Source organism: Hypanus sabinus, chromosome 16 (genome assembly GCF_030144855.1).
Source record: "Hypanus sabinus isolate sHypSab1 chromosome 16, sHypSab1.hap1, whole genome shotgun sequence".
NCBI classification, from domain to species: domain Eukaryota; kingdom Metazoa; phylum Chordata; class Chondrichthyes; order Myliobatiformes; family Dasyatidae; genus Hypanus; species Hypanus sabinus.
Window position 1 is genome coordinate 3,779,920 of NC_082721.1, and position 26,654 is coordinate 3,806,573.

The window sequence follows — 26,654 nt, forward strand, 5'->3', positions numbered from 1 at the left end:
CATTGCTGATGCTGTTGGACCTTGTGAAGGAAAGGAGTTTTCGACTTGAATCAATAATGAAAGGGTACAGGTGATGTGGCTGCTGTGAACAGCCCCTGTGAGTCGGGAGTTTGAGAAGCTGGTTTCATTTGATGAGATTACGGAGGAAAAAATAAATGTGATTCCGTCAGGATTAGTGAATGATCGTCCAAACTCGAGAGACCGACACAGCTGTGGCAACATTGCAACAAGCTACAGATCTGCTGATTTCCTGTGCATTTCCCCAAATTTCCTTTCCAGTTCTAATCTGCAGAAATTCAAAGCGCTATGATGGATTGTGTGGCTAACTGTGCAATGAAAGCATGGATGCCGAGGGTGTTGTTAAGGTCAAAATGTCCAGTAGAAAAGTTCCTTAACTCCAGGTGAGAGCGGATAACTGTAAAGGAGATGTGTATGGTAAGACTTTGTTATGCACAGAACAAGCGTTTTATTTGATGTAAAGGGAGTGTTAGTTGCCTAGAGGGTTCTGATCGAAATGGTAGTGGGTATCAAATGTGAAAAGGGACTTTCAAGAAGCACTCAGATGGGTACATGAATGTAGATGAAATGGCGGATGTTGACGATGGGTCGATGGGAAATTAATTAGCTGTTTAATTACAATAGAAGGCAGAGGTATTAATTCGTAGAGTAGTGCTGCCCAGAAACAGGTGCTTTGATCCATCTCCAGCGTGTCAAAGTATTAACCTGCCAAATTTCATTGCCCTACACCCAGATTAATGTCGTCCATATTCCTCCTTTCCACCTATCTAAGCATATTTATCTTAAATGCTGAAATGAAACTGGCTTCTGCTGCTTCCGTTGACAGTTTGTACCAGTCTTAATCAACACTCGGAGCGAAGAGCTTCTCCTCATGTTGCCCTTCATCAGTGCACCAATTTCCTTTAACCCCTGACCTCTAGTGCTAGTCCAGTGGAATCTCATGGCAAAACTCTGCTCTGATTTACTCTGGGTATCCCCAGTAGTACAAGGATGTGGGCAGCACAGCCTGTTGTTGTCATCAACCGTTCTGTTAAGTAAGCTCCATTTGTGGCCACACTATTCCCGTCCGTCACTACTTCACCGATACGGAGACTGCATTGCATAATATTTTGCATGTATTTAATACAAATAATTCATTGCTGTTATTCGCTGTAAAGAAAGGAAAAGTTGAGGAGGCAGAATCAGTACTCACTGGTTGTTGGTGTGCGTTCATGGTAATCTGAAAAATTGAAAAGGCATGATATATTAGATGAAATGCTGCCATTAGTTGATGAATAAAACTGAACATTTTCATGAAGGCTTTAATATTTCATCAGATTTATGTCATAAAACAGCAGAGAATAGCATATAGCTGTCTGTGATAAATACCGTTCACATAGAGGCTGTTACTGTCCAGTGAATATGGTGGTAAGGTGGTGATGCCATTTGTCTGGTTTCTGAACACATGGTACACAGTGACACGGTTAACTTCCTTAGGGTCTGAGTCATTTCTGAAAGAGCAGTTTGCAAACACTCTGGTGTCCTGTCCGTTGACCATGCTGTGGAAAAGATGGAAAGACTTTGAAGTCACACAGCGACTTGTACCGTTACTGAAAACACGGCAATGGTTTTGCAGATACTAGCCCAGAATATTTTCAAGCAATCTTAAATGAAATATTAATCCTGGTGATTATAACTTAATTACTCACCTGAATGAGAGAACACTGCAGCTGATGAATGTCTTGTTGATATTGCTGCTACCAAAGACGTTATTGAGCTGTGGAGAAGGAGGAATTGGAGATTTAGATAAAGTAACTGAGCAATAATTAACCCATGTATGGATTGTTAATTAGTCTACTGACCTGGGAAGTAATATTGCTTGCTGCAGATTTGAAGATTTGAGAATTGGGATCTTGCAATTCGGGCGCCGGGCGCAAATTAGTTGCAATGAAGGTGACGTTAAAATCAAAAGCGACTCCTTCCAAACCTGAGGGCGTGGTCTGTGTTGGTGCTGCAGATGATATGGAAAATTGGAAAAAATGTCAGTGACTTGAAAAATACAGTGTTGTTATCTTACTTGTATCACATAGCTGAAAGAAAGATTAGCCAAGATTTGAAATATTGGAACATTGCTGATGCTGTTGGACCTTGTGAAGGAAAGGAGTTTTCGACTTGAATCAATAATGAAAGGGTATAGGTGATGTGGCTGCTGTGAACAGCCCCTGTGAGTCGGGAGTTTGAGAAGCTGGTTTCATTTGATGAGATTACGGAGGAAAAAATAAATGTGATTCCGTCAGGATTAGTGAATGATCGTCCAAACTCGAGAGGCCGACACAGCTGTGGCAACATTGCAACAAGCTACAGATCTGCTGATTTCCTGTGCATTTCCCCAAATTTCCTTTCCAGTTCTAATCTGCAGAAATTCAAAGCGCTATGATGGATTGTGTGGCTAACTGTGCAATGAAAGCATGGATGCCGAGGGTGTTGTTAAGGTCAAAATGTCCAGTAGAAAAGTTCCTTAACTCCAGGTGAGAGCGGATAACTGTAAAGGAGATGTGTATGGTAAGACTTTGTTATGCACAGAACAAGCGTTTTATTTGATGTAAAGGGAGTGTTAGTTGCCTAGAGGGTTCTGATCGAAATGGTAGTGGGTATCAAATGTGAAAAGGGACTTTCAAGAAGCACTCAGATGGGTACATGAATGTAGATGAAATGGCGGATGTTGACGATGGGTCGATGGGAAATTAATTAGCTGTTTAATTACAATAGAAGGCAGAGGTATTAATTCGTAGAGTAGTGCTGCCCAGAAACAGGTGCTTTGATCCATCTCCAGCGTGTCAAAGTATTAACCTGCCAAATTTCATTGCCCTACACCCAGATTAATGTCGTCCATATTCCTCCTTTCCACCTATCTAAGCATATTTATCTTAAATGCTGAAATGAAACTGGCTTCTGCTGCTTCCGTTGACAGTTTGTACCAGTCTTAATCAACACTCGGAGCGAAGAGCTTCTCCTCATGTTGCCCTTCATCAGTGCACCAATTTCCTTTAACCCCTGACCTCTAGTGCTAGTCCAGTGGAATCTCATGGCAAAACTCTGCTCTGATTTACTCTGGGTATCCCCAGTAGTACAAGGATGTGGGCAGCACAGCCTGTTGTTGTCATCAACCGTTCTGTTAAGTAAGCTCCATTTGTGGCCACACTATTCCCGTCCGTCACTACTTCACCGATACGGAGACTGCATTGCATAATATTTTGCATGTATTTAATACAAATAATTCATTGCTGTTATTCGCTGTAAAGAAAGGAAAAGTTGAAGAGGCAGAATCAGTACTCACTGGTTGTTGGTGTGCGTTCATGGTAATCTGAAAAATTGAAAAGGCATGATATATTAGATGAAATGCTGCCATTAGTTGATGAATAAAACTGAACATTTTCATGAAGGCTTTAATATTTCATCAGATTTATGTCATAAAACAGCAGAGAATAGCATATAGCTGTCTGTGATAAATACCGTTCACATAGAGGCTGTTACTGTCCAGTGAATATGGTGGTAAGGTGGTGATGCCATTTGTCTGGTTTCTGAACACATGGTACACAGTGACACGGTTAACTTCCTTAGGGTCTGAGTCATTTCTGAAAGAGCAGTTTGCAAACACTCTGGTGTCCTGTCCGTTGACCATGCTGTGGAAAAGATGGAAAGACTTTGAAGTCACACAGTGACTTGTATCGTTACTGAAAACACGGCAATGGTTTTGCAGATACTAGCCCGGAATATTTTCAAGCAATCTTAAATGAAATATTAATCCTGGTGATTATAACTTAATTACTCACCTGAATGAGAGAACACTGCAGCTGATGAATGTCTTGTTGATATTGCTGCTACCAAAGACGTTATTGAGCTGTGGAGAAGGAGGAATTGGAGATTTAGATAAAGTAACTGAGCAATAATTAACCCATGTATGGATTGTTAATTAGTCTACTGACCTGGGAAGTAATATTGCTTGCTGCAGATTTGAAGATTTGAGAATTGGGATCTTGCAATTCGGGCGCCGGGCGCAAATTAGTTGCAATGAAGGTGACGTTAAAATCAAAAGCGACTCCTTCCAAACCTGAGGGCGTGGTCTGTGTTGGTGCTGCAGATGATATGGAAAATTGGAAAAAATGTCAGTGACTTGAAAAATACAGTGTTGTTATCTTACTTGTATCACATAGCTGAAAGAAAGATTAGCCAAGATTTGAAATATTGGAACATTGCTGATGCTGTTGGACCTTGTGAAGGAAAGGAGTTTTCGACTTGAATCAATAATGAAAGGGTATAGGTGATGTGGCTGCTGTGAACAGCCCCTGTGAGTCGGGAGTTTGAGAAGCTGGTTTCATTTGATGAGATTACGGAGGAAAAAATAAATGTGATTCCGTCAGGATTAGTGAATGATCGTCCAAACTCGAGAGGCCGACACAGCTGTGGCAAAATTGCAACAAGCTACAGATCTGCTGATTTCCTGTGCATTTCCCCAAATTTCCTTTCCAGTTCTAATCTGCAGAAATTCAAAGCGCTATGATGGATTGTGTGGCTAACTGTGCAATGAAAGCATGGATGCCGAGGGTGTTGTTAAGGTCAAAATGTCCAGTAGAAAAGTTCCTTAACTCCAGGTGAGAGCGGATAACTGTAAAGGAGATGTGTATGGTAAGACTTTGTTATGCACAGAACAAGCGTTTTATTTGATGTAAAGGGAGTGTTAGTTGCCTAGAGGGTTCTGATCGAAATGGTAGTGGGTATCAAATGTGAAAAGGGACTTTCAAGAAGCACTCAGATGGGTACATGAATGTAGATGAAATGGCGGATGTTGACGATGGGTCGATGGGAAATTAATTAGCTGTTTAATTACAATAGAAGGCAGAGGTATTAATTCGTAGAGTAGTGCTGCCCAGAAACAGGTGCTTTGATCCATCTCCAGCGTGTCAAAGTATTAACCTGCCAAATTTCATTGCCCTACACCCAGATTAATGTCGTCCATATTCCTCCTTTCCACCTATCTAAGCATATTTATCTTAAATGCTGAAATGAAACTGGCTTCTGCTGCTTCCGTTGACAGTTTGTACCAGTCTTAATCAACACTCGGAGCGAAGAGCTTCTCCTCATGTTGCCCTTCATCAGTGCACCAATTTCCTTTAACCCCTGACCTCTAGTGCTAGTCCAGTGGAATCTCATGGCAAAACTCTGCTCTGATTTACTCTGGGTATCCCCAGTAGTACAAGGATGTGGGCAGCACAGCCTGTTGTTGTCATCAACCGTTCTGTTAAGTAAGCTCCATTTGTGGCCACACTATTCCCGTCCGTCACTACTTCACCGATACGGAGACTGCATTGCATAATATTTTGCATGTATTTAATACAAATAATTCATTGCTGTTATTCGCTGTAAAGAAAGGAAAAGTTGAGGAGGCAGAATCAGTACTCACTGGTTGTTGGTGTGCGTTCATGGTAATCTGAAAAATTGAAAAGGCATGATATATTAGATGAAATGCTGCCATTAGTTGATGAATAAAACTGAACATTTTCATGAAGGCTTTAATATTTCATCAGATTTATGTCATAAAACAGCAGAGAATAGCATATAGCTGTCTGTGATAAATACCGTTCACATAGAGGCTGTTACTGTCCAGTGAATATGGTGGTAAGGTGGTGATGCCATTTGTCTGGTTTCTGAACACATGGTACACAGTGACACGGTTAACTTCCTTAGGGTCTGAGTCATTTCTGAAAGAGCAGTTTGCAAACACTCTGGTGTCCTGTCCGTTGACCATGCTGTGGAAAAGATGGAAAGACTTTGAAGTCACACAGCGACTTGTACCGTTACTGAAAACACGGCAATGGTTTTGCAGATACTAGCCCGGAATATTTTCAAGCAATCTTAAATGAAATATTAATCCTGGTGATTATAACTTAATTACTCACCTGAATGAGAGAACACTGCAGCTGATGAATGTCTTGTTGATATTGCTGCTACCAAAGACGTTATTGAGCTGTGGAGAAGGAGGAATTGGAGATTTAGATAAAGTAACTGAGCAATAATTAACCCATGTATGGATTGTTAATTAGTCTACTGACCTGGGAAGTAATATTGCTTGCTGCAGATTTGAAGATTTGAGAATTGGGATCTTGCAATTCGGGCGCCGGGCGCAAATTAGTTGCAATGAAGGTGACGTTAAAATCAAAAGCGACTCCTTCCAAACCTGAGGGCGTGGTCTGTGTTGGTGCTGCAGATGATATGGAAAATTGGAAAAAATGTCAGTGACTTGAAAAATACAGTGTTGTTATCTTACTTGTATCACATAGCTGAAAGAAAGATTAGCCAAGATTTGAAATATTGGAACATTGCTGATGCTGTTGGACCTTGTGAAGGAAAGGAGTTTTCGACTTGAATCAATAATGAAAGGGTATAGGTGATGTGGCTGCTGTGAACAGCCCCTGTGAGTCGGGAGTTTGAGAAGCTGGTTTCATTTGATGAGATTACGGAGGAAAAAATAAATGTGATTCCGTCAGGATTAGTGAATGATCGTCCAAACTCGAGAGGCCGACACAGCTGTGGCAACATTGCAACAAGCTACAGATCTGCTGATTTCCTGTGCATTTCCCCAAATTTCCTTTCCAGTTCTAATCTGCAGAAATTCAAAGCGCTATGATGGATTGTGTGGCTAACTGTGCAATGAAAGCATGGATGCCGAGGGTGTTGTTAAGGTCAAAATGTCCAGTAGAAAAGTTCCTTAACTCCAGGTGAGAGCGGATAACTGTAAAGGAGATGTGTATGGTAAGACTTTGTTATGCACAGAACAAGCGTTTTATTTGATGTAAAGGGAGTGTTAGTTGCCTAGAGGGTTCTGATCGAAATGGTAGTGGGTATCAAATGTGAAAAGGGACTTTCAAGAAGCACTCAGATGGGTACATGAATGTAGATGAAATGGCGGATGTTGACGATGGGTCGATGGGAAATTAATTAGCTGTTTAATTACAATAGAAGGCAGAGGTATTAATTCGTAGAGTAGTGCTGCCCAGAAACAGGTGCTTTGATCCATCTCCAGCGTGTCAAAGTATTAACCTGCCAAATTTCATTGCCCTACACCCAGATTAATGTCGTCCATATTCCTCCTTTCCACCTATCTAAGCATATTTATCTTAAATGCTGAAATGAAACTGGCTTCTGCTGCTTCCGTTGACAGTTTGTACCAGTCTTAATCAACACTCGGAGCGAAGAGCTTCTCCTCATGTTGCCCTTCATCAGTGCACCAATTTCCTTTAACCCCTGACCTCTAGTGCTAGTCCAGTGGAATCTCATGGCAAAACTCTGCTCTGATTTACTCTGGGTATCCCCAGTAGTACAAGGATGTGGGCAGCACAGCCTGTTGTTGTCATCAACCGTTCTGTTAAGTAAGCTCCATTTGTGGCCACACTATTCCCGTCCGTCACTACTTCACCGATACGGAGACTGCATTGCATAATATTTTGCATGTATTTAATACAAATAATTCATTGCTGTTATTCGCTGTAAAGAAAGGAAAAGTTGAGGAGGCAGAATCAGTACTCACTGGTTGTTGGTGTGCGTTCATGGTAATCTGAAAAATTGAAAAGGCATGATATATTAGATGAAATGCTGCCATTAGTTGATGAATAAAACTGAACATTTTCATGAAGGCTTTAATATTTCATCAGATTTATGTCATAAAACAGCAGAGAATAGCATATAGCTGTCTGTGATAAATACCGTTCACATAGAGGCTGTTACTGTCCAGTGAATATGGTGGTAAGGTGGTGATGCCATTTGTCTGGTTTCTGAACACATGGTACACAGTGACACGGTTAACTTCCTTAGGGTCTGAGTCATTTCTGAAAGAGCAGTTTGCAAACACTCTGGTGTCCTGTCCGTTGACCATGCTGTGGAAAAGATGGAAAGACTTTGAAGTCACACAGCGACTTGTACCGTTACTGAAAACACGGCAATGGTTTTGCAGATACTAGCCCGGAATATTTTCAAGCAATCTTAAATGAAATATTAATCCTGGTGATTATAACTTAATTACTCACCTGAATGAGAGAACACTGCAGCTGATGAATGTCTTGTTGATATTGCTGCTACCAAAGACGTTATTGAGCTGTGGAGAAGGAGGAATTGGAGATTTAGATAAAGTAACTGAGCAATAATTAACCCATGTATGGATTGTTAATTAGTCTACTGACCTGGGAAGTAATATTGCTTGCTGCAGATTTGAAGATTTGAGAATTGGGATCTTGCAATTCGGGCGCCGGGCGCAAATTAGTTGCAATGAAGGTGACGTTAAAATCAAAAGCGACTCCTTCCAAACCTGAGGGCGTGGTCTGTGTTGGTGCTGCAGATGATATGGAAAATTGGAAAAAATGTCAGTGACTTGAAAAATACAGTGTTGTTATCTTACTTGTATCACATAGCTGAAAGAAAGATTAGCCAAGATTTGAAATATTGGAACATTGCTGATGCTGTTGGACCTTGTGAAGGAAAGGAGTTTTCGACTTGAATCAATAATGAAAGGGTATAGGTGATGTGGCTGCTGTGAACAGCCCCTGTGAGTCGGGAGTTTGAGAAGCTGGTTTCATTTGATGAGATTACGGAGGAAAAAATAAATGTGATTCCGTCAGGATTAGTGAATGATCGTCCAAACTCGAGAGGCCGACACAGCTGTGGCAACATTGCAACAAGCTACAGATCTGCTGATTTCCTGTGCATTTCCCCAAATTTCCTTTCCAGTTCTAATCTGCAGAAATTCAAAGCGCTATGATGGATTGTGTGGCTAACTGTGCAATGAAAGCATGGATGCCGAGGGTGTTGTTAAGGTCAAAATGTCCAGTAGAAAAGTTCCTTAACTCCAGGTGAGAGCGGATAACTGTAAAGGAGATGTGTATGGTAAGACTTTGTTATGCACAGAACAAGCGTTTTATTTGATGCAAAGGGAGTGTTAGTTGCCTAGAGGGTTCTGATCGAGATGGTAGTGGGTATCAAATGTGAAAAGGGACTTTCAAGAAGCACTCAGATGGGTACATGAATGTAGATGAAATGGCGGATGTTGACGATGGGTCGATGGGAAATTAATTAGCTGTTTAATTACAATAGAAGGCAGAGGTATTAATTCGTAGAGTAGTGCTGCCCAGAAACAGGTGCTTTGATCCATCTCCAGCGTGTCAAAGTATTAACCTGCCAAATTTCATTGCCCTACACCCAGATTAATGTCGTCCATATTCCTCCTTTCCACCTATCTAAGCATATTTATCTTAAATGCTGAAATGAAACTGGCTTCTGCTGCTTCCGTTGACAGTTTGTACCAGTCTTAATCAACACTCGGAGCGAAGAGCTTCTCCTCATGTTGCCCTTCATCAGTGCACCAATTTCCTTTAACCCCTGACCTCTAGTGCTAGTCCAGTGGAATCTCATGGCAAAACTCTGCTCTGATTTACTCTGGGTATCCCCAGTAGTACAAGGATGTGGGCAGCACAGCCTGTTGTTGTCATCAACCGTTCTGTTAAGTAAGCTCCATTTGTGGCCACACTATTCCCGTCCGTCACTACTTCACCGATACGGAGACTGCATTGCATAATATTTTGCATGTATTTAATACAAATAATTCATTGCTGTTATTCGCTGTAAAGAAAGGAAAAGTTGAGGAGGCAGAATCAGTACTCACTGGTTGTTGGTGTGCGTTCATGGTAATCTGAAAAATTGAAAAGGCATGATATATTAGATGAAATGCTGCCATTAGTTGATGAATAAAACTGAACATTTTCATGAAGGCTTTAATATTTCATCAGATTTATGTCATAAAACAGCAGAGAATAGCATATAGCTGTCTGTGATAAATACCGTTCACATAGAGGCTGTTACTGTCCAGTGAATATGGTGGTAAGGTGGTGATGCCATTTGTCTGGTTTCTGAACACATGGTACACAGTGACACGGTTAACTTCCTTAGGGTCTGAGTCATTTCTGAAAGAGCAGTTTGCAAACACTCTGGTGTCCTGTCCGTTGACCATGCTGTGGAAAAGATGGAAAGACTTTGAAGTCACACAGCGACTTGTACCGTTACTGAAAACACGGCAATGGTTTTGCAGATACTAGCCCGGAATATTTTCAAGCAATCTTAAATGAAATATTAATCCTGGTGATTATAACTTAATTACTCACCTGAATGAGAGAACACTGCAGCTGATGAATGTCTTGTTGATATTGCTGCTACCAAAGACGTTATTGAGCTGTGGAGAAGGAGGAATTGGAGATTTAGATAAAGTAACTGAGCAATAATTAACCCATGTATGGATTGTTAATTAGTCTACTGACCTGGGAAGTAATATTGCTTGCTGCAGATTTGAAGATTTGAGAATTGGGATCTTGCAATTCGGGCGCCGGGCGCAAATTAGTTGCAATGAAGGTGACGTTAAAATCAAAAGCGACTCCTTCCAAACCTGAGGGCGTGGTCTGTGTTGGTGCTGCAGATGATATGGAAAATTGGAAAAAATGTCAGTGACTTGAAAAATACAGTGTTGTTATCTTACTTGTATCACATAGCTGAAAGAAAGATTAGCCAAGATTTGAAATATTGGAACATTGCTGATGCTGTTGGACCTTGTGAAGGAAAGGAGTTTTCGACTTGAATCAATAATGAAAGGGTATAGGTGATGTGGCTGCTGTGAACAGCCCCTGTGAGTCGGGAGTTTGAGAAGCTGGTTTCATTTGATGAGATTACGGAGGAAAAAATAAATGTGATTCCGTCAGGATTAGTGAATGATCGTCCAAACTCGAGAGGCCGACACAGCTGTGGCAACATTGCAACAAGCTACAGATCTGCTGATTTCCTGTGCATTTCCCCAAATTTCCTTTCCAGTTCTAATCTGCAGAAATTCAAAGCGCTATGATGGATTGTGTGGCTAACTGTGCAATGAAAGCATGGATGCCGAGGGTGTTGTTAAGGTCAAAATGTCCAGTAGAAAAGTTCCTTAACTCCAGGTGAGAGCGGATAACTGTAAAGGAGATGTGTATGGTAAGACTTTGTTATGCACAGAACAAGCGTTTTATTTGATGTAAAGGGAGTGTTAGTTGCCTAGAGGGTTCTGATCGAAATGGTAGTGGGTATCAAATGTGAAAAGGGACTTTCAAGAAGCACTCAGATGGGTACATGAATGTAGATGAAATGGCGGATGTTGACGATGGGTCGATGGGAAATTAATTAGCTGTTTAATTACAATAGAAGGCAGAGGTATTAATTCGTAGAGTAGTGCTGCCCAGAAACAGGTGCTTTGATCCATCTCCAGCGTGTCAAAGTATTAACCTGCCAAATTTCATTGCCCTACACCCAGATTAATGTCGTCCATATTCCTCCTTTCCACCTATCTAAGCATATTTATCTTAAATGCTGAAATGAAACTGGCTTCTGCTGCTTCCGTTGACAGTTTGTACCAGTCTTAATCAACACTCGGAGCGAAGAGCTTCTCCTCATGTTGCCCTTCATCAGTGCACCAATTTCCTTTAACCCCTGACCTCTAGTGCTAGTCCAGTGGAATCTCATGGCAAAACTCTGCTCTGATTTACTCTGGGTATCCCCAGTAGTACAAGGATGTGGGCAGCACAGCCTGTTGTTGTCATCAACCGTTCTGTTAAGTAAGCTCCATTTGTGGCCACACTATTCCCGTCCGTCACTACTTCACCGATACGGAGACTGCATTGCATAATATTTTGCATGTATTTAATACAAATAATTCATTGCTGTTATTCGCTGTAAAGAAAGGAAAAGTTGAGGAGGCAGAATCAGTACTCACTGGTTGTTGGTGTGCGTTCATGGTAATCTGAAAAATTGAAAAGGCATGATATATTAGATGAAATGCTGCCATTAGTTGATGAATAAAACTGAACATTTTCATGAAGGCTTTAATATTTCATCAGATTTATGTCATAAAACAGCAGAGAATAGCATATAGCTGTCTGTGATAAATACCGTTCACATAGAGGCTGTTACTGTCCAGTGAATATGGTGGTAAGGTGGTGATGCCATTTGTCTGGTTTCTGAACACATGGTACACAGTGACACGGTTAACTTCCTTAGGGTCTGAGTCATTTCTGAAAGAGCAGTTTGCAAACACTCTGGTGTCCTGTCCGTTGACCATGCTGTGGAAAAGATGGAAAGACTTTGAAGTCACACAGCGACTTGTACCGTTACTGAAAACACGGCAATGGTTTTGCAGATACTAGCCCGGAATATTTTCAAGCAATCTTAAATGAAATATTAATCCTGGTGATTATAACTTAATTACTCACCTGAATGAGAGAACACTGCAGCTGATGAATGTCTTGTTGATATTGCTGCTACCAAAGACGTTATTGAGCTGTGGAGAAGGAGGAATTGGAGATTTAGATAAAGTAACTGAGCAATAATTAACCCATGTATGGATTGTTAATTAGTCTACTGACCTGGGAAGTAATATTGCTTGCTGCAGATTTGAAGATTTGAGAATTGGGATCTTGCAATTCGGGCGCCGGGCGCAAATTAGTTGCAATGAAGGTGACGTTAAAATCAAAAGCGACTCCTTCCAAACCTGAGGGCGTGGTCTGTGTTGGTGCTGCAGATGATATGGAAAATTGGAAAAAATGTCAGTGACTTGAAAAATACAGTGTTGTTATCTTACTTGTATCACATAGCTGAAAGAAAGATTAGCCAAGATTTGAAATATTGGAACATTGCTGATGCTGTTGGACCTTGTGAAGGAAAGGAGTTTTCGACTTGAATCAATAATGAAAGGGTATAGGTGATGTGGCTGCTGTGAACAGCCCCTGTGAGTCGGGAGTTTGAGAAGCTGGTTTCATTTGATGAGATTACGGAGGAAAAAATAAATGTGATTCCGTCAGGATTAGTGAATGATCGTCCAAACTCGAGAGGCCGACACAGCTGTGGCAACATTGCAACAAGCTACAGATCTGCTGATTTCCTGTGCATTTCCCCAAATTTCCTTTCCAGTTCTAATCTGCAGAAATTCAAAGCGCTATGATGGATTGTGTGGCTAACTGTGCAATGAAAGCATGGATGCCGAGGGTGTTGTTAAGGTCAAAATGTCCAGTAGAAAAGTTCCTTAACTCCAGGTGAGAGCGGATAACTGTATAGGAGATGTGTATGGTAAGACTTTGTTATGCACAGAACAAGCGTTTTATTTGATGTAAAGGGAGTGTTAGTTGCCTAGAGGGTTCTGATCGAAATGGTAGTGGGTATCAAATGTGAAAAGGGACTTTCAAGAAGCACTCAGATGGGTACATGAATGTAGATGAAATGGCGGATGTTGACGATGGGTCGATGGGAAATTAATTAGCTGTTTAATTACAATAGAAGGCAGAGGTATTAATTCGTAGAGTAGTGCTGCCCAGAAACAGGTGCTTTGATCCATCTCCAGCGTGTCAAAGTATTAACCTGCCAAATTTCATTGCCCTACACCCAGATTAATGTCGTCCATATTCCTCCTTTCCACCTATCTAAGCATATTTATCTTAAATGCTGAAATGAAACTGGCTTCTGCTGCTTCCGTTGACAGTTTGTACCAGTCTTAATCAACACTCGGAGCGAAGAGCTTCTCCTCATGTTGCCCTTCATCATTGCACCAATTTCCTTTAACCCCTGACCTCTAGTGCTAGTCCAGTGGAATCTCATGGCAAAACTCTGCTCTGATTTACTCTGGGTATCCCCAGTAGTACAAGGATGTGGGCAGCACAGCCTGTTGTTGTCATCAACCGTTCTGTTAAGTAAGCTCCATTTGTGGCCACACTATTCCCGTCCGTCACTACTTCACCGATACGGAGACTGCATTGCATAATATTTTGCATGTATTTAATACAAATAATTCATTGCTGTTATTCGCTGTAAAGAAAGGAAAAGTTGAGGAGGCAGAATCAGTACTCACTGGTTGTTGGTGTGCGTTCATGGTAATCTGAAAAATTGAAAAGGCATGATATATTAGATGAAATGCTGCCATTAGTTGATGAATAAAACTGAACATTTTCATGAAGGCTTTAATATTTCATCAGATTTATGTCATAAAACAGCAGAGAATAGCAAATAGCTGTCTGTGATAAATACCGTTCACATAGAGGCTGTTACTGTCCAGTGAATATGGTGGTAAGGTGGTGATGCCATTTGTCTGGTTTCTGAACACATGGTACACAGTGACACGGTTAACTTCCTTAGGGTCTGAGTCATTTCTGAAAGAGCAGTTTGCAAACACTCTGGTGTCCTGTCCGTTGACCATGCTGTGGAAAAGATGGAAAGACTTTGAAGTCACACAGTGACTTGTACCGTTACTGAAAACACGGCAATGGTTTTGCAGATACTAGCCCGGAATATTTTCAAGCAATCTTAAATGAAATATTAATCCTGGTGATTATAACTTAATTACTCACCTGAATGAGAGAACACTGCAGCTGATGAATGTCTTGTTGATATTGCTGCTACCAAAGACGTTATTGAGCTGTGGAGAAGGAGGAATTGGAGATTTAGATAAAGTAACTGAGCAATAATTAACCCATGTATGGATTGTTAATTAGTCTACTGACCTGGGAAGTAATATTGCTTGCTGCAGATTTGAAGATTTGAGAATTGGGATCTTGCAATTCGGGCGCCGGGCGCAAATTAGTTGCAATGAAGGTGACGTTAAAATCAAAAGCGACTCCTTCCAAACCTGAGGGCGTGGTCTGTGTTGGTGCTGCAGATGATATGGAAAATTGGAAAAAATGTCAGTGACTTGAAAAATACAGTGTTGTTATCTTACTTGTATCACATAGCTGAAAGAAAGATTAGCCAAGATTTAAAATATTGGAACATTGCTGATGCTGTTGGACCTTGTGAAGGAAAGGAGTTTTCGACTTGAATCAATAATGAAAGGGTATAGGTGATGTGGCTGCTGTGAACAGCCCCTGTGAGTCGGGAGTTTGAGAAGCTGGTTTCATTTGATGAGATTACGGAGGAAAAAATAAATGTGATTCCGTCAGGATTAGTGAATGATCGTCCAAACTCGAGAGGCCGACACAGCTGTGGCAACATTGCAACAAGCTACAGATCTGCTGATTTCCTGTGCATTTCCCCAAATTTCCTTTCCAGTTCTAATCTGCAGAAATTCAAAGCGCTATGATGGATTGTGTGGCTAACTGTGCAATGAAAGCATGGATGCCGAGGGTGTTGTTAAGGTCAAAATGTCCAGTAGAAAAGTTCCTTAACTCCAGGTGAGAGCGGATAACTGTAAAGGAGATGTGTATGGTAAGACTTTGTTATGCACAGAACAAGCGTTTTATTTGATGTAAAGGGAGTGTTAGTTGCCTAGAGGGTTCTGATCGAAATGGTAGTGGGTATCAAATGTGAAAAGGGACTTTCAAGAAGCACTCAGATGGGTACATGAATGTAGATGAAATGGCGGATGTTGACGATGGGTCGATGGGAAATTAATTAGCTGTTTAATTACAATAGAAGGCAGAGGTATTAATTCGTAGAGTAGTGCTGCCCAGAAACAGGTGCTTTGATCCATCTCCAGCGTGTCAAAGTATTAACCTGCCAAATTTCATTGCCCTACACCCAGATTAATGTCGTCCATATTCCTCCTTTCCACCTATCTAAGCATATTTATCTTAAATGCTGAAATGAAACTGGCTTCTGCTGCTTCCGTTGACCGTTTGTACCAGTCTTAATCAACACTCGGAGCGAAGAGCTTCTCCTCATGTTGCCCTTCATCATTGCACCAATTTCCTTTAACCCCTGACCTCTAGTGCTAGTCCAGTGGAATCTCATGGCAAAACTCTGCTCTGATTTACTCTGGGTATCCCCAGTAGTACAAGGATGTGGGCAGCACAGCCTGTTGTTGTCATCAACCGTTCTGTTAAGTAAGCTCCATTTGTGGCCACACTATTCCCGTCCGTCACTACTTCACCGATACGGAGACTGCATTGCATAATATTTTGCATGTATTTAATACAAATAATTCATTGCTGTTATTCGCTGTAAAGAAAGGAAAAGTTGAGGAGGCAGAATCAGTACTCACTGGTTGTTGGTGTGCGTTCATGGTAATCTGAAAAATTGAAAAGGCATGATATATTAGATGAAATGCTGCCATTAGTTGATGAATAAAACTGAACATTTTCATGAAGGCTTTAATATTTCATCAGATTTATGTCATAAAACAGCAGAGAATAGCATATAGCTGTCTGTGATAAATACCGTTCACATAGAGGCTGTTACTGTCCAGTGAATATGGTGGTAAGGTGGTGATGCCATTTGTCTGGTTTCTGAACACATGGTACACAGTGACACGGTTAACTTCCTTAGGGTCTGAGTCATTTCTGAAAGAGCAGTTTGCAAACACTCTGGTGTCCTGTCCGTTGACCATGCTGTGGAAAAGATGGAAAGACTTTGAAGTCACACAGTGACTTGTACCGTTACTGAAAACACGGCAATGGTTTTGCAGATACTAGCCCGGAATATTTTCAAGCAATCTTAAATGAAATATTAATCCTGGTGATTATAACTTAATTACTCACCTGAATGAGAGAACACTGCAGCTGATGAATGTCTTGTTGATATTGCTGCTACCAAAGACGTTATTGAGCTGTGGAGAAGGAGGAATTGGAGATTTAGATAAAGTAACTGAGCAATAATTAACCCATGTATGGATTGTTAATTAGTCTACTGACCTGGGAAGTAATATTGCTTGCTGCAGATTTGAAGATTTGAGAATTGGGATCTTGCAATTCGGGCGCCGGGCGCAAATTAGTTGCAATGAAGGTGACGTTAAAATCAAAAGCGACTCCTTCCAAAGCTGAAGGCGTGGTCTGTGTTGGTGCTGCAGATGATATGGAAAATTGGAAAAAATGTCAGTGACTTGAAAAATACAGTGTTGTTATCTTACTTGTATCACATAGCTGAAAGAAAGATTAGCCAAGATTTGAAATATTGGAACATTGCAGATGCTGTTGGACCTTGTGAAGGAAAGGAGTTTTCGACTTGAATCAATAATGAAAGGGTATAGGTGATGTGGCTGCTGTGAACAGCCCCTGTGAGTCGGGAGTTTGAGAAGCTGGGTTCATTTGATGAGATTACGGAGAAAAGAATAAATGTGATTCCGTCAGGGTTAGTGAATGATAGTCCAAACTCGAGAGGCCGACACAGCTGTGGCAACATTGCAACAAGCTACAGATCTGCTGATTTCCTGTGCATTTCCCCAAATTTCCTTTCCAGTTCTAATCTGCAGAAATTCAAAGCGCTATGATGGATTTTGTGGCTAACTGTGGAATGAAAGCATGGATGCCGAGGGTGTTGTTACGGTCAAAATATCCAGTAGAAAAGTTCCTTAATTCCAGGTGAGAGCGGATAACTGTAAAGGAGGTGTGTATGGTAAGAATATGTTATGCACAGAACAAGCGTTTTATTTGATGTAAAGGGAGTGTTAGTTGCCTAGAGGGTTCTGATCGAGATGGTAGTGGGTATCGAATGTGACAAGGGACTTTCAAGAAGCACTCAGATGGGTACATGAATGTAGAGGAAATGGCGGATGTTGACGATGGGTCGATGGGAAATTAATTAGCTGTTTAATTACAATAGAAGGCAGAGGTATTAATTCGTAGAGTAGTGCTGCCCAGAAACAGGTGCTTTGATACATCTCCAGCGTGTCAAAGTATTAACCTGCCAAATTTCATTGCCCTACACCCAGATTAATGTCGTCCATATTCCTCCTTTCCACCTATCTAAGCATATTTATCTTAAATGCTGAAATGAAACTGGCTTCTGCTGCTTCCGTTGACAGTTTGTACCAGTCTTAATCAACACTCGGAGCGAAGAGCTTCTCCTCATGTTGCCCTTCATCATTGCACCAATTTCCTTTAACCCCTGACCTCTAGTGCTAGTCCAGTGGAATCTCATGGCAAAACTCTGCTCTGATTTACTCTGGGTATCCCCAGTAGTACAAGGATGTGGGCAGCACAGCCTGTTGTTGTCATCAACCGTTCTGTTAAGTAAGCTCCATTTGTGGCCACACTATTCCCGTCCGTCACTACTTCACCGATACGGAGACTGCATTGCATAATATTTTGCATGTATTTAATACAAATAATTCATTGCTGTTATTCGCTGTAAAGAAAGGAAAAGTTGAGGAGGCAGAATCAGTACTCACTGGTTGTTGGTGTGCGTTCATGGTAATCTGAAAAATTGAAAAGGCATGATATATTAGATGAAATGCTGCCATTAGTTGATGAATAAAACTGAACATTTTCATGAAGGCTTTAATATTTCATCAGATTTATGTCATAAAACAGCAGAGAATAGCATATAGTTGTCTGTGATAAATACCGTTCACATAGAGGCTGTTACTGTCCAGTGAATATGGTGGTAAGGTGGTGATGCCATTTGTCTGGTTTCTGAACACATGGTACACAGTGACACGGTTAACTTCCTTAGGGTCTGAGTCATTTCTGAAAGAGCAGTTTGCAAACACTCTGGTGTCCTGTCCGTTGACCATGCTGTGGAAAAGATGGAAAGACTTTGAAGTCACACAGTGACTTGTACCGTTACTGAAAACACGGCAATGGTTTTGCAGATACTAGCCCGGAATATTTTCAAGCAATCTTAAATGAAATATTAATCCTGGTGATTATAACTTAATTACTCACCTGAATGAGAGAACACTGCAGCTGATGAATGTCTTGTTGATATTGCTGCTACCAAAGACGTTATTGAGCTGTGGAGAAGGAGGAATTGGAGATTTAGATAAAGTAACTGAGCAATAATTAACCCATGTATGGATTGTTAATTAGTCTACTGACCTGGGAAGTAATATTACTTGCTGCAGATTTGAAGATTTGAGAATTGGGATCTTGCAATTCGGGCGCCGGGCGCAAATTAGTTGCAATGAAGGTGACGTTAAAATCAAAAGCGACTCCTTCCAAAGCTGAAGGCGTGGTCTGTGTTGGTGCTGCAGATGATATGGAAAATTGGAAAAAATGTCAGTGACTTGAAAAATACAGTGCTGTTATCTTACTTGTATCACATAGCTGAAAGACAGATTAGCCAAGATTTGAAATATTGGAACATTGCTGATGCTGTTGGACCTTGTGAAGGAAAGGAGTTTTCGACTTGAATCAATAATGAAAGGGTATAGGTGATGTGGCTGCTGTGAACAGCCCCTGTGAGTCGGGAGTTTGAGAAGCTGGGTTCATTTGATGAGACTCGGAGGAAAGAATAAATGTGATTCTGTCAGGGTTAGTGAATGATCGTCCAAACTCGAGAGGCCGACACAGCTGTGGCAACATTGCAACAAACTACAGATCTGCTGATTTCCTGTGCATTTCCCCAAATTTCCTTTCCAGTTCTAATCTGCAGAAATTCAAAGCGCTATGATGGATTTTGTGGCTAACTGTGGAATGAAAGCATGGATGCCGAGGGTGTTGTTACGGTCAAAATATCCAGTAGAAAAGTTCCTTAATTCCAGGTGAGAGCGGATAACTGTAAAGGAGGTGTGTATGGTAAGAATATGTTATGCACAGAACAAGCGTTTTATTTGATGTAAAGGGAGTGTTAGTTGCCTAGAGGGTTCTGATCGAGATGGTAGTGGGTATCGAATGTGACAAGGGACTTTCAAGAAGCACTCAGATGGGTACATGAATGTAGAGGAAATGGCGGATGTTGACGATGGGTCGATGGGAAATTAATTAGCTGTTTAATTACAATAGAAGGCAGAGGTATTAATTCGTAGAGTAGTGCTGCCCAGAAACAGGTGCTTTGATCCATCTCCAGCGTGTCAAAGTATTAACCTGCCAAATTTCATTGCCCTACACCCAGATTAATGTCGTCCATATTCCTCCTTTCCACCTATCTAAGCATATTTATCTTAAATGCTGAAATGAAACTGGCTTCTGCTGCTTCCGTTGACAGTTTGTACCAGTCTTAATCAACACTCGGAGCGAAGAGCTTCTCCTCATGTTGCCCTTCATCATTGCACCAATTTCCTTTAACCCCTGACCTCTAGTGCTAGTCCAGTGGAATCTCATGGCAAAACTCTGCTCTGATTTACTCTGGGTATCCCCAGTAGTACAAGGATGTGGGCAGCACAGCCTGTTGTTGTCATCAACCGTTCTGTTAAGTAAGCTCCATTTGTGGCCACACTATTCCCGTCCGTCACTACTTCACCGATACGGAGACTGCATTGCATAATATTTTGCATGTATTTAATACAAATAATTCATTGCTGTTATTCGCTGTAAAGAAAGGAAAAGTTGAGGAGGCAGAATCAGTACTCACTGGTTGTTGGTGTGCGTTCATGGTAATCTGAAAAATTGAAAAGGCATGATATATTAGATGAAATGCTGCCATTAGTTGATGAATAAAACTGAACATTTTCATGAAGGCTTTAATATTTCATCAGATTTATGTCATAAAACAGCAGAGAATAGCATATAGTTGTCTGTGATAAATACCGTTCACATAGAGGCTGTTACTGTCCAGTGAATATGGTGGTAAGGTGGTGATGCCATTTGTCTGGTTTCTGAACACATGGTACACAGTGACACGGTTAACTTCCTTAGGGTCTGAGTCATTTCTGAAAGAGCAGTTTGCAAACACTCTGGTGTCCTGTCCGTTGACCATGCTGTGGAAAAGATGGAAAGACTTTGAAGTCACACAGTGACTTGTACCGTTACTGAAAACACGGCAATGGTTTTGCAGATACTAGCCCGGAATATTTTCAAGCAATCTTAAATGAAATATTAATCCTGGTGATTATAACTTAATTACTCACCTGAATGAGAGAACACTGCAGCTGATGAATGTCTTGTTGATATTGCTGCTACCAAAGACGTTATTGAGCTGTGGAGAAGGAGGAATTGGAGATTTAGATAAAGTAACTGAGCAATAATTAACCCATGTATGGATTGTTAATTAGTCTACTGACCTGGGAAGTAATATTACTTGCTGCAGATTTGAAGATTTGAGAATTGGGATCTTGCAATTCGGGCGCCGGGCGCAAATTAGTTGCAATGAAGGTGACGTTAAAATCAAAAGCGACTCCTTCCAAAGCTGAAGGCGTGGTCTGTGTTGGTGCTGCAGATGATATGGAAAATTGGAAAAAATGTCAGTGACTTGAAAAATACAGTGCTGTTATCTTACTTGTATCACATAGCTGAAAGACAGATTAGCCAAGATTTGAAATATTGGAACATTGCTGATGCTGTTGGACCTTGTGAAGGAAAGGAGTTTTCGACTTGAATCAATAATGAAAGGGTATAGGTGATGTGGTTGCTGTGAACAGCCCCTGTGAGTCGGGAGTTTGAGAAGCTGGGTTCATTTGATGAGACTCGGAGGAAAGAATAAATGTGATTCTGTCAGGGTTAGTGAATGATCGTCCAAACTCGAGAGGCCGACACAGCTGTGGCAACATTGCAACAAACTACAGATCTGCTGATTTCCTGTGCATTTCACCAAATTTCCTTTCCAGTTCTAATCTGCAGAAATTCAAAGCGCTATGATGGATTGTGTGGCTAACTGTGCAATGAAAGCATGGATGCCGAGGGTGTTGTTACGGTCAAAATGTCCAGTAGAAAAGTTCCTTAACTCCAGGTGAGAGCGGATAACTGTAAAGGAGGTGTGTATGGTAAGACTTTGTTATGCACAGAACAAGCGTTTTATTTGATGTAAAGGGAGTGTTAGTTGCCTAGAGGGTTCTGATCGAAATGGTAGTGGGTATCAAATGTGACAAGGGACTTTCAAGAAGCACTCAGATGGGTACATGAATGTAGATGAAATGGCGGATGTTGACGATGGGTCGATGGGAAATTAATTAGCTGTTTAATTACAATAGAAGGCAGAGGTATTAATTCGTAGAGTAGTGCTGCCCAGAAACAGGTGCTTTGATACATCTCCAGCGTGTCAAAGTATTAACCTGCCAAATTTCATTGCCCTACACCCAGATTAATGTCGTCCATATTCCTCCTTTCCACCTATCTAAGCATATTTATCTTAAATGCTGAAATGAAACTGGCTTCTGCTGCTTCCGTTGACAGTTTGTACCAGTCTTAATCAACACTCGGAGCGAAGAGCTTCTCCTCATGTTGCCCTTCATCATTGCACCAATTTCCTTTAACCCCTGACCTCTAGTGCTAGTCCAGTGGAATCTCATGGCAAAACTCTGCTCTGATTTACTCTGGGTATCCCCAGTAGTACAAGGATGTGGGCAGCACAGCCTGTTGTTGTCATCAACCGTTCTGTTAAGTAAGCTCCATTTGTGGCCACACTATTCCCGTCCGTCACTACTTCACCGATACGGAGACTGCATTGCATAATATTTTGCATGTATTTAATACAAATAATTCATTGCTGTTATTCGCTGTAAAGAAAGGAAAAGTTGAGGAGGCAGAATCAGTACTCACTGGTTGTTGGTGTGCGTTCATGGTAATCTGAAAAATTGAAAAGGCATGATATATTAGATGAAATGCTGCCATTAGTTGATGAATAAAACTGAACATTTTCATGAAGGCTTTAATATTTCATCAGATTTATGTCATAAAACAGCAGAGAATAGCATATAGTTGTCTGTGATAAATACCGTTCACATAGAGGCTGTTACTGTCCAGTGAATATGGTGGTAAGGTGGTGATGCCATTTGTCTGGTTTCTGAACACATGGTACACAGTGACACGGTTAACTTCCTTAGGGTCTGAGTCATTTCTGAAAGAGCAGTTTGCAAACACTCTGGTGTCCTGTCCGTTGACCATGCTGTGGAAAAGATGGAAAGACTTTGAAGTCACACAGTGACTTGTACCGTTACTGAAAACACGGCAATGGTTTTGCAGATACTAGCCCGGAATATTTTCAAGCAATCTTAAATGAAATATTAATCCTGGTGATTATAACTTAATTACTCACCTGAATGAGAGAACACTGCAGCTGATGAATGTCTTGTTGATATTGCTGCTACCAAAGACGTTATTGAGCTGTGGAGAAGGAGGAATTGGAGATTTAGATAAAGTAACTGAGCAATAATTAACCCATGTATGGATTGTTAATTAGTCTACTGACCTGGGAAGTAATATTACTTGCTGCAGATTTGAAGATTTGAGAATTGGGATCTTGCAATTCGGGCGCCGGGCGCAAATTAGTTGCAATGAAGGTGACGTTAAAATCAAAAGCGACTCCTTCCAAAGCTGAAGGCGTGGTCTGTGTTGGTGCTGCAGATGATATGGAAAATTGGAAAAAATGTCAGTGACTTGAAAAATACAGTGCTGTTATCTTACTTGTATCACATAGCTGAAAGACAGATTAGCCAAGATTTGAAATATTGGAACATTGCTGATGCTGTTGGACCTTGTGAAGGAAAGGAGTTTTCGACTTGAATCAATAATGAAAGGGTATAGGTGATGTGGCTGCTGTGAACAGCCCCTGTGAGTCGGGAGTTTGAGAAGCTGGGTTCATTTGATGAGACTCGGAGGAAAGAATAAATGTGATTCTGTCAGGGTTAGTGAATGATCGTCCAAACTCGAGAGGCCGACACAGCTGTGGCAACATTGCAACAAACTACAGATCTGCTGATTTCCTGTGCATTTCCCCAAATTTCCTTTCCAGTTCTAATCTGCAGAAATTCAAAGCGCTATGATGGATTTTGTGGCTAACTGTGGAATGAAAGCATGGATGCCGAGGGTGTTGTTACGGTCAAAATATCCAGTAGAAAAGTTCCTTAATTCCAGGTGAGAGCGGATAACTGTAAAGGAGGTGTGTATGGTAAGAATATGTTATGCACAGAACAAGCGTTTTATTTGATGTAAAGGGAGTGTTAGTTGCCTAGAGGGTTCTGATCGAGATGGTAGTGGGTATCGAATGTGACAAGGGACTTTCAAGAAGCACTCAGATGGGTACATGAATGTAGAGGAAATGGCGGATGTTGACGATGGGTCGATGGGAAATTAATTAGCTGTTTAATTACAATAGAAGGCAGAGGTATTAATTCGTAGAGTAGTGCTGCCCAGAAACAGGTGCTTTGATCCATCTCCAGCGTGTCAAAGTATTAACCTGCCAAATTTCATTGCCCTACACCCAGATTAATGTCGTCCATATTCCTCCTTTCCACCTATCTAAGCATATTTATCTTAAATGCTGAAATGAAACTGGCTTCTGCTGCTTCCGTTGACAGTTTGTACCAGTCTTAATCAACACTCGGAGCGAAGAGCTTCTCCTCATGTTGCCCTTCATCATTGCACCAATTTCCTTTAACCCCTGACCTCTAGTGCTAGTCCAGGGGAATCTCATGGCAAAACTCTGCTCTGATTTACTCTGGGTATCCCCAGTAGTACAAGGATGTGGGCAGCACAGCCTGTTGTTGTCATCAACCGTTCTGTTAAGTAAGCTCCATTTGTGGCCACACTATTCCCGTCCGTCACTACTTCACCGATACGGAGACTGCATTGCATAATATTTTGCATGTATTTAATACAAATAATTCATTGCTGTTATTCGCTGTAAAGAAAGGAAAAGTTGAGGAGGCAGAATCAGTACTCACTGGTTGTTGGTGTGCGTTCATGGTAATCTGAAAAATTGAAAAGGCATGATATATTAGATGAAATGCTGCCATTAGTTGATGAATAAAACTGAACATTTTCATGAAGGCTTTAATATTTCATCAGATTTATGTCATAAAACAGCAGAGAATAGCATATAGTTGTCTGTGATAAATACCGTTCACATAGAGGCTGTTACTGTCCAGTGAATATGGTGGTAAGGTGGTGATGCCATTTGTCTGGTTTCTGAACACATGGTACACAGTGACACGGTTAACTTCCTTAGGGTCTGAGTCATTTCTGAAAGAGCAGTTTGCAAACACTCTGGTGTCCTGTCCGTTGACCATGCTGTGGAAAAGATGGAAAGACTTTGAAGTCACACAGTGACTTGTACCGTTACTGAAAACACGGCAATGGTTTTGCAGATACTAGCCCGGAATATTTTCAAGCAATCTTAAATGAAATATTAATCCTGGTGATTATAACTTAATTACTCACCTGAATGAGAGAACACTGCAGCTGATGAATGTCTTGTTGATATTGCTGCTACCAAAGACGTTATTGAGCTGTGGAGAAGGAGGAATTGGAGATTTAGATAAAGTAACTGAGCAATAATTAACCCATGTATGGATTGTTAATTAGTCTACTGACCTGGGAAGTAATATTACTTGCTGCAGATTTGAAGATTTGAGAATTGGGATCTTGCAATTCGGGCGCCGGGCGCAAATTAGTTGCAATGAAGGTGACGTTAAAATCAAAAGCGACTCCTTCCAAAGCTGAAGGCGTGGTCTGTGTTGGTGCTGCAGATGATATGGAAAATTGGAAAAAATGTCAGTGACTTGAAAAATACAGTGCTGTTATCTTACTTGTATCACATAGCTGAAAGACAGATTAGCCAAGATTTGAAATATTGGAACATTGCTGATGCTGTTGGACCTTGTGAAGGAAAGGAGTTTTCGACTTGAATCAATAATGAAAGGGTATAGGTGATGTGGCTGCTGTGAACAGCCCCTGTGAGTCGGGAGTTTGAGAAGCTGGGTTCATTTGATGAGACTCGGAGGAAAGAATAAATGTGATTCTGTCAGGGTTAGTGAATGATCGTCCAAACTCGAGAGGCCGACACAGCTGTGGCAACATTGCAACAAACTACAGATCTGCTGATTTCCTGTGCATTTCACCAAATTTCCTTTCCAGTTCTAATCTGCAGAAATTCAAAGCGCTATGATGGATTGTGTGGCTAACTGTGCAATGAAAGCATGGATGCCGAGGGTGTTGTTACGGTCAAAATGTCCAGTAGAAAAGTTCCTTAACTCCAGGTGAGAGCGGATAACTGTAAAGGAGGTGTGTATGGTAAGACTTTGTTATGCACAGAACAAGCGTTTTATTTGATGTAAAGGGAGTGTTAGTTGCCTAGAGGGTTCTGATCGAAATGGTAGTGGGTATCAAATGTGACAAGGGACTTTCAAGAAGCACTCAGATGGGTACATGAATGTAGATGAAATGGCGGATGTTGACGATGGGTCGATGGGAAATTAATTAGCTGTTTAATTACAATGGAAGGCAGAGGTATTAATTCGTAGAGTAGTGCTGCCCAGAAACAGGTGCTTTGATCCATCTCCAGCGTGTCAAAGTATTAACCTGCCAAATTTCATTGCCCTACACCCAGATTAATGTCGTCCATATTCCTCCTTTCCACCTATCTAAGCATATTTATCTTAAATGCTGAAATGAAACTGGCTTCTGCTGCTTCCGTTGACCGTTTGTACCAGTCTTAATCAACACTCGGAGCGAAGAGCTTCTCCTCATGTTGCCCTTCATCATTGCACCAATTTCCTTTAACCCCTGACCTCTAGTGCTAGTCCAGTGGAATCTCATGGCAAAACTCTGCTCTGATTTACTCTGGGTATCCCCAGTAGTACAAGGATGTGGGCAGCACAGCCTGTTGTTGTCATCAACCGTTCTGTTAAGTAAGCTCCATTTGTGGCCACACTATTCCCGTCCGTCACTACTTCACGGATACGGAGACTGCATTGCATAATATTTTGCATGTATTTAATACAAATAATTCATTGCTGTTATTCGCTG

The 26,654-nt window shown here is 41.2% G+C and overlaps 1 protein-coding gene across 1 annotated transcript in view; it reads right to left on the bottom strand.

Annotated features, from left to right (window-relative positions):
- Window positions 1-26,654, bottom strand: part of LOC132406568 (mucin-3B-like) — a 186,442-nt gene that overhangs the window by 37,173 nt on the left and 122,615 nt on the right. The window contains exons 176-211 of the mRNA XM_059992390.1: window positions 25,221-25,369; window positions 25,068-25,135; window positions 24,748-24,917; window positions 23,098-23,246; window positions 22,945-23,012; window positions 22,625-22,794; window positions 20,975-21,123; window positions 20,822-20,889; window positions 20,502-20,671; window positions 18,852-19,000; window positions 18,699-18,766; window positions 18,379-18,548; window positions 16,728-16,876; window positions 16,575-16,642; window positions 16,255-16,424; window positions 14,604-14,752; window positions 14,451-14,518; window positions 14,131-14,300; window positions 12,480-12,628; window positions 12,327-12,394; window positions 12,007-12,176; window positions 10,356-10,504; window positions 10,203-10,270; window positions 9,883-10,052; window positions 8,232-8,380; window positions 8,079-8,146; window positions 7,759-7,928; window positions 6,108-6,256; window positions 5,955-6,022; window positions 5,635-5,804; window positions 3,984-4,132; window positions 3,831-3,898; window positions 3,511-3,680; window positions 1,860-2,008; window positions 1,707-1,774; window positions 1,387-1,556 (exon numbers count right to left, since the gene is read on the bottom strand). Of these exons, the coding sequence (XP_059848373.1) occupies window positions 1,387-1,556; window positions 1,707-1,774; window positions 1,860-2,008; window positions 3,511-3,680; window positions 3,831-3,898; window positions 3,984-4,132; window positions 5,635-5,804; window positions 5,955-6,022; window positions 6,108-6,256; window positions 7,759-7,928; window positions 8,079-8,146; window positions 8,232-8,380; window positions 9,883-10,052; window positions 10,203-10,270; window positions 10,356-10,504; window positions 12,007-12,176; window positions 12,327-12,394; window positions 12,480-12,628; window positions 14,131-14,300; window positions 14,451-14,518; window positions 14,604-14,752; window positions 16,255-16,424; window positions 16,575-16,642; window positions 16,728-16,876; window positions 18,379-18,548; window positions 18,699-18,766; window positions 18,852-19,000; window positions 20,502-20,671; window positions 20,822-20,889; window positions 20,975-21,123; window positions 22,625-22,794; window positions 22,945-23,012; window positions 23,098-23,246; window positions 24,748-24,917; window positions 25,068-25,135; window positions 25,221-25,369 (4,644 nt within the window). The remainder of the gene's footprint in view (window positions 1-1,386; window positions 1,557-1,706; window positions 1,775-1,859; window positions 2,009-3,510; window positions 3,681-3,830; window positions 3,899-3,983; window positions 4,133-5,634; window positions 5,805-5,954; window positions 6,023-6,107; window positions 6,257-7,758; window positions 7,929-8,078; window positions 8,147-8,231; window positions 8,381-9,882; window positions 10,053-10,202; window positions 10,271-10,355; window positions 10,505-12,006; window positions 12,177-12,326; window positions 12,395-12,479; window positions 12,629-14,130; window positions 14,301-14,450; window positions 14,519-14,603; window positions 14,753-16,254; window positions 16,425-16,574; window positions 16,643-16,727; window positions 16,877-18,378; window positions 18,549-18,698; window positions 18,767-18,851; window positions 19,001-20,501; window positions 20,672-20,821; window positions 20,890-20,974; window positions 21,124-22,624; window positions 22,795-22,944; window positions 23,013-23,097; window positions 23,247-24,747; window positions 24,918-25,067; window positions 25,136-25,220; window positions 25,370-26,654) is intronic.